This window comes from Cydia fagiglandana, chromosome 23 (assembly GCF_963556715.1).
Source record: "Cydia fagiglandana chromosome 23, ilCydFagi1.1, whole genome shotgun sequence".
Taxonomy (NCBI): domain Eukaryota; kingdom Metazoa; phylum Arthropoda; class Insecta; order Lepidoptera; family Tortricidae; genus Cydia; species Cydia fagiglandana.
In genome coordinates, this window is record NC_085954.1 from 6,073,640 (window position 1) to 6,081,729 (window position 8,090).

Here is an 8,090-nt window from a genome sequence, read left to right on the forward strand (position 1 = left end):
GATTTAATAACACTAAGTTTCGTAAGAACGCTACTTTTATAAATATAAAGTGTTTGTTGTTATTGTTACAGGTAACACAATGAATCAAAAGCCGACTGAACTCAAACAAAGTGCCGGTAAATCTACGGACACAAGTTTAGAACCTGTCAAAATGGGCAGTCAAGAGTGCTAAACAAGTGTCAAGTGTTGCCAGTGTGACTATTACGGCCAAATGACACTCTCAGTGTTGCCAGAGTGACTTGTGGCCTGATATACTTGTATAGGTTAAGAAATCAAGAATTTTAAAAGTGTTTTAAGTGTAGCTGTACAATATTTTATGACAGTATTACAGCAAAACGGTGTTTTAACGTGTTCATTATATAACACAACGGAGTGTAATCTGGTTTTGATACGGCGAAAATTACTTGTAGTAAAACATCGGTCTAAAGATTATGTTGTTCTAGTGACAAATGGGTTTATTTTGCTCCCTGGGGTTTGGTCAGATGTTTAAAGAGGTATTAATGTTTATTCTTATCAGAATATAGGTAGGAATGTTGAACTTGCATATTTTATTGCATGAAATGGTTAATGTAACCCCGATTCACGTTGTAATGAAACTGTCACTTTGACTAAATATTTATAAGAATTAGGAGGATATTCTTTCAATCAAATATTTTTTTTTAACATTTATCCAGTACATTAAAGTTAGTCCAAGAAAAGTCTGCATCGATTTTGATAGATACGCAGTGCAAGTGTTATTTATATCATAATTTCATAGAAGTTTGTCGTTTAAAACAACACTTACACTGCGTGGGCTATCTAAATCGCTGCATAATTGTCTTGGTCTAGCTCTATTAGAAGTTTGTCAATTTACTTATATATTTATTAATGCTGGTACAATACTTAAATTGAGTAAAAAAGAAAAATAGGACTTTTTAAATACCTTATTTTGTTTTAACCGTTCTCGAACAAAAAAAATATCATTATTCCATTCCTCTTATAAAGTATGATTATTTCTCGATATATTTATTTCTCATTTTGAATTAAATGATCACCCAAAAATCACTGCCTTAAAGTAAGTACTTGAATCACGCTCATTTAAAACCTACAGGGCGAAATATAGCGATAGTAAAAATAATAGTAGGGCTGTCACCGTTTTAGAAAATATCCAGGGAATGTAAAACACCCTAAGTTTTGGAACCAATAATTGCATGTAAAAAATCTTAAACTCCCATTTTAAACACCGAGAGCGCACTTTGGAACCCTCTAGTGTTGCAGGTGTCCTTGTGCGACGGTAATTGCTTACCATCAGGCGATTCGTCTGCTTGCCTCCTACATCATAAAAAAAACTTGTCAAATAATTTCAATTCCAAGGGGTGTATAAGACTGAGAAATGTAATTAAATCTCAATACATAGTTAGTATTAGTTGTGATTTACTGATTTACACCATTTTTAAATCGATCATAATATTAGGTTTAGAAGAAATTATCATTTTGTTTGATTTAAACAAATTAAATACATTAAAATTAATCAGATATCATGTTAAATAAATAACTCATCGTATCTTATGACATTTTAAACTCAATTGACTCAAATGCGTTCAGTTTTTTGATGCCCGGAGGCCGATTTTTAACTGAATTTAACATTTGTTAATAGTTTTTGATCTTGTTACGATATGACCTTGACATGGCTCGCAGCGCATCTCACGCGCATCAATGAGTGCGAGCGAAATGCATAATGATATGACTCTATGACCCGTGTGCGGGACCAATCAGCTTCAGCGATTTTCAAGGTCATGTCAATATCAAAACATTAACAAATAGTGAAAAATCTACCCCCCGCTATAACAAAATCCAGCGTGAAAATAACGTAGCGATATTATGATGCATACAAATTAATTATTATTTATTTTGATACAACGATAAAGTTCTTAATTAATTTAAACGTGCCCAATGTCCAATATCATTTTGTCTAATACAGATGTTACTAATAAATTTCTAGAAATCAAAAACAGCTGATTTGTCTAATCAAAATACTCCTAAAATTAAACCAAATGTAATTAATTTCCTAATAAAATTGTTTCAAACGCGTTTTTTTTATTTATAAAGATAAAGATAAAAATTATCTTTATCTTTAATTTATTTATGTAAAAGCCGTATCAACGATATTAAGATAAAAACTGTAAATAAAAACATGTAAATAGGTACATATTATTATACATATGTATAGGTATACACAAGTATGTTATACGAAAAGTTGCCATATAGTTAAAGTTTTAGAACGTATAAAATAAAATAAAATAGTTTAAGTAATATATGAGACGAGCTTTCTGTTTTAAGATGATGTCGTGACTTTATTTAATTTAGATTAATTAATATGAGTAAGTTGAAATTCAATTTTATTTTTAAAAAGTAATTTTGAACTGTTTTCCAACGCTGTTTCATTAAAACGTTTCAAACTAAGTAACAGGATGTGAGAAATATGAGCAAAAAGCATTCGCCTTTGTTCATTGCATATATTTGTATTTAATTCCGGTTATTAAGTTTTATAATGGAATTTTATATTTTGTAACATGTCTACTACTTTAAAGTTTAAAGATACTTTTTTTTCTTTTCATCTGTGTAAAGCGATTTTAGCCAAATAACATTAAATTCTTGAATTCCGTGTTAGAAAACTGTTCAAAGTTAAACTTATCTAAATCAAACCACTTCTGAAGTGTAAAATTATTGGCGAAATATTTCAGAAATCTAAATTGAAATTATGCGAGCGTTAAAATATTTTTAAATTATTGCGGCTTTTTCAAAGCGGTGTTGTTACGTAACTTTAATAGTCATTTACGATACAAGTGCGAAAACTAGGAAATTAACGAATTACCTATTCGCACGTGTATAATACAACGATGCACAGTAGGTACATATGTCCCTTTAACCTTTCGACGTAATTATGTTACGTGGGTAATGTACTTGTATCGTTAATAACTATTAAATATTTTATGTGATAATAAGATATTTAATTAGTATTAGGCTCATTGACATGAAACATTATGATTGTGGCAGTATTTTTATTTTGTATTTATTTCGATGGTAAGAAAATAAAATTTTAGAATTATGTCATTAAATAAAATAAATAAAATTTGTTGTTTAAATTTATTCTCACTAATACTATTGTAATTTTTTATATTGTCTCATGTATAGAAGCCCTGATATAACATTTGAATTTAATTATTAATTACTTTTAAACATTTTAATTTTAATTTAATCTGACCAAATTGTAAAAGAGGCGCAAATCTTAGAAATAAGATTATTTCTCTTGAATTTGTACAATAATACCTAATTATGACGATTTTAAAAATTCCTTTAATACAAGAATAAGTGTATTCTTTTGTTCAATGTGAAATTTTATTAGGTACACAAATCAGTGTGAAAAAATAAGCAAGTATAACTAAGGTAAGATGGGGTTATAGAAACATCGGGGCTGTAAAACACTTGTAAAGATTCCTCATACTGTTTCTTTTACCCCACGTGACCTTAAATGTATTTCCTTGTATTAATAGAGGTCTAACGTTTCAAAGCGTTAATTGTATTTTAGACCTTTAATCATAAATAGCATAAAGCCATGAGGTCCGTTTTTGAAACAACACAAAAGTTGGAGTTGGCCAAAAGTTCATTAAGTCACTCACTTTGAAATAAAAAGTTTCAATATTCAAGAATTTTCAATGAACTACAATTTTCAAATTTCTAAAAATATCAATAGTCAAAAATGTATTCTCCAGGTAAACCTCAACGGATTTCACAAGTCAACAACATTTACAATGACATTACATTTTACATAACATGTAACAACTTAACTTTTCTTTGACTGACTAGAAGTGCAAATGTAAAAGGAAGATAATTCTTAGGGCCAAATTCGGATTTTGAAATAGACATCTATTAGATATCTTTTAGACATCACCAAGATACGATAACGATATGTTTAAGATTTAACCTGTCAAAATTGACATTTGCGCGATTCTGGAGATACTCTTGAACGATTTCCACAGGATATGACTTAGATATCCAATTCACATCTAATCTAACTAAGATTCTTACTCTATCTAACGTAAGAGTGACATTGGTTGCCCGAATTGCGTTGCAAAAGAGAACTAGTTGATATCTAAACTATAACGTATCTAGAATGGATCTAGTACGTGTCGTCTCTTGTGAATATCTTGAAGTTCGAATACGGCAGTTAAACTCCCATTTACAGATACGAGCTCACTTTGATATGGAGCGGAAAATCGCAAGACATTAAAAGGCGGATAGTACAAGATAGTTTAAACTTAAAAACAAAGGCAAATTAAATTAAAGACAGTTTCATTTAAATTCATGAAATAGAAACTTGCCCACGATTACTTGGCACTTTAAAAATGTCTGTAGGCCCGATTTAAAAGTTAGGGAGTGGGAGAGACATTTTTTGGACCTTCGAAGCGAGTATTTACTTGTTCAAAAAACGTATTTAGATCATTAAACTACGACCAAGACCACCGGTGGACGGGCAGCTGCGTCCCTCAAATTCGATGTACTCGACTGCGATCGCCAACCCGCCTGCCAAGCGTGGCGATTATAGGTTTAGGTTTAAAGATATTTATTCTCATAAAAGACATACAAGTCACTTACACGAGAACAGAGTTACAAAGTAAAAGTAATCTTATCTACGGTAGCATACAAAAGTCGCTCGATATTATGGCATACACCCCCCAATGGGGGAGGCCTATGTTCAGCAGTGGACATCTTATGGCTGAGATGATGATGAGATCATTAAAGTTGATATGTATTTACAAAACTACTTAATACCTAGGTACCTACAGCGAGCTGCAATATTATTAATGAATTCAGACATATGGCAATGCAATTGTATGGCACAAAAACACCATACTTATGGGAAAAATACAGAGCAACACAACATGAAGTTATGTAAATATAGTTAAAATTTAAAAATGTGACATGAAAAGAAACTCGGTACAAAAATAGATTGCGACCAAGTAAGACGTTAGAGAAAATGTTAAAAGCTAAGCAGCAAAGTGTTCAAACGGAAAATAGCAATTGAAAATGTGACTGGGGAACCAATACGCGGAAATGTATTTTAGAAACGGGAAGTAACAATTTGTGTCCTCGTACGGGGACCGGGAATTATTCTCAGAACTTAGCTACATGGAGTGCCTAAAGCGAACCATTGTTGATGTGATTTTTAGGATTCCGTAGCCACAATGGCACAAACGGAACCATTATGGTTTAATCATGACCAGTCGGACATGAACAGACAGACGTCCGTTCGTCTGTCTGTCAGCCTGTACGTATTTCACTCGAAAATCATAAACTTTTTAATTAAATTAGGAACATAGATGTATTTTGTGAGCCGCTACTAAGTTTAGAAGTTAAAATATAACAAAAATAAAATGTTGTATCCTCTCTCCATATACCGGGTGTGGCCTGTAAGACGAGCAAAAAATTTAACTGTAGACTGTACTCCTCATACTGACGAACATTTGTTCAGCGACTTTTAAAAATAACTTGTGGTTTGATTTTTAACACACTTTAAAATTTATTCTAAGACGCAATGTACTTATTGCGAATTTTGTTATATCTAAGGCATGACAAGCAACGTCAATCACAAATGATATGGCATGGCGAATTGGCGGTGGCGTCCATTGAAGATAATATTTATTTTGTATGAAAAATAGGAAGACTAAATACTTCATAATTTTTAAAAGTTGTTAAAGAAAAGTGTCACCGTTTGAGGAGTACAATCTATGTTATAATTATTTGCTCGTGTTACAGGCCACACCCGGTATGTAACCATAAGTAAAAAAAGTGTAGGTACTTTTATATAATACTCCAGTCCTCGCTCCATAAAACGAACTGGAAAATTCATTCTACAGAGCTACTATAGAGCTCATAAAGCGTCTTTTACTTTAATAGACGTTGCATTCGAGGAACTATTTGCAGTAAATGTAAACAAGCTACGTTAAAACGCAGTTTAATTTCTGTTTTATTTCGCTATGCGAGTAAATTATTGTAAACTACATGTTGTTTAACCTCTAACCGCCCAGAGACCTATAAAAAGGTCTCCTGTTCCATTCTAATTTGAACTTTGTGTTGACCAAATAAATTTTCATTTTGCTTGGCAAGGTTTGACGTATGGGCGGCTAGGTGCTTTTAATTGAAACCGCGGTGACCGCGTTGGATCCTGTCACCGAAATTGACGGTGTATTATTTGCATAATTTAAACTTTAACGTTGCATTTTCCAATTTAATGCAGCAACATTTGGTTATGGTTGTGTTATCACACGTTTATCTAATACACTACGGTATCCCGTAGTGTGCATAAAATGGATGTGTAATAATAATCATACATAGTTTATTTTCCTCGGGACAAGCGAAACAGTACTTACCTATAATTAATGTGGACTCCCTTCCAGAGCTTCCCCGGTGTTTTTCTTACCCCCCATAAACTTACTGTACTTAAGTGTACGGCCTCAGTAGCGAGAGTCTAGCGTCAGCGTGCAGAGTAGCGTCAAGGTTTCAAAAGATTTGAGGGGCGTGCTCTGGGGCCGCACTCATACGTTGTCATTTGTTTAACCTGCACGCCGCGTCGGACGCTCCGCTGGTCGCCCCGCTTATCGCCCCGTTCGACCTTTCACTCCATATAAAATGTATCAAACATTTATAAAACAGGATTATTATAAGTATCATAACTGTCCCGCGTCACAACTTGCTGAGAATCGTAAATGCCCTGAAACGTCAAACAATATCTCGGCCCTATAGAAAAGTAAATTTGCTTTGGCCACATTGTATTAATAAAAACAATGATAGAAAAAATCAAGACTTTCAACAATTTCAACGTTCGATGTTTTTTTTTAACATGTTAATTAACAGATGATATTACAGGTATTTATTAAGTGTATCTTAAACGATAATATATTGTGTTAGTATTGGGATGTTTGTAAAATCGTCATAAATCTAGATTTTATATGGTAATTATGGTTTGTAAAGTACTTATAGTTGATTCGCCTAACTCGCTTTAATTTGTGTACTTTGAAAAAGCGTATATCGTTTCACGATGTTCTTTTGGGAATAATAAATGTCAGTTTTTAATGTGTTTGTGTTTCTGTTTACATTATAATTAATTAATTATAACCCCTCCCTACGGCGCCTACACGCCGTATTTTGTGTGAATTGCAAAAAAATGTACGTAATTAAGCGCAGTTAAGAAGCTGTGATTAGTCTTAACTTATTTGATTCATTTGTGTTACGAAAATTAACTATGTATACGAATATGAAAGTGTGTTAGCGTATGCTATAGACTTACATATATGTGTATGAATTAAGTACAATAAATACAATACAAATAAAATACAGTAGTATTGTATTTATTGTACTTAAATACAATACAAAGTATGGCTTCATGCATTGCCATCCCCCAACATAGGCACCCTCCTAGAAAAAACGACCCTCACACTCGCTACCAGTCTGCGATTGGGGGTCAAAACTAATGAGCCCCACCGCTGCCGCTGTGGCTCCAATGTTGACGAGCTGGGCCACCACGGCTTATCCTGCCAGAGAAGCGCGGGCCGCATCTCTCGCCATGCCTCCCTGAATGATGTCATCCGGAGGGCGCTTGCTTCCGTTAGCGTGCCGGCCATACTTGAGCCGAACGGTATCGCACGTGACGACGGCAAGCGGCCCGACGGAATGACACTTATTCCGTGGAGGCTGGGGAGGACGCTTGTGTGGGACGCCACCTGCGTTGACACGCTGGCGCCGTCCCACCTACAGGCGACCTCCGTCAGGGCGGGATCTGCGGCTACAACCGCAGAACAGAACAAGCGGCGCAAATATGCTGTCCTCGGTGAGGGATACATATTTGCGCCATTTGGCGTAGAGACTCTGGGACCGTGGGGGCCTAGCGCAAAAGCCTTATTTAAGGAAATGTCCCAGCGTCTCATCGACACCACAGGTGACCAGAGGGCTGGCAGCTACCTCGGCCAGAGAATAAGCCTGGCCATCCAAAAAGGAAACGCTGCCAGCCTCCTGGGCACCATAACAAACGAAGGCGACCTGGGGAGCATTTT

The 8,090-nt window shown here is 34.6% G+C and overlaps 1 protein-coding gene across 1 annotated transcript in view; it reads left to right on the top strand.

Moving 5' to 3' along the window:
• Positions 1-7,117, top strand: part of LOC134675923 (kin of IRRE-like protein 2) — a 645,800-nt gene extending 638,683 nt beyond the window's left edge. The window contains exon 22 of the mRNA XM_063534268.1: positions 72-7,117. Within this exon, the coding sequence (XP_063390338.1) occupies positions 72-172 (101 nt within the window). The 3' untranslated portion in view covers positions 173-7,117. The remainder of the gene's footprint in view (positions 1-71) is intronic.
• Positions 7,118-8,090: the final 973 nt, after the last annotated feature.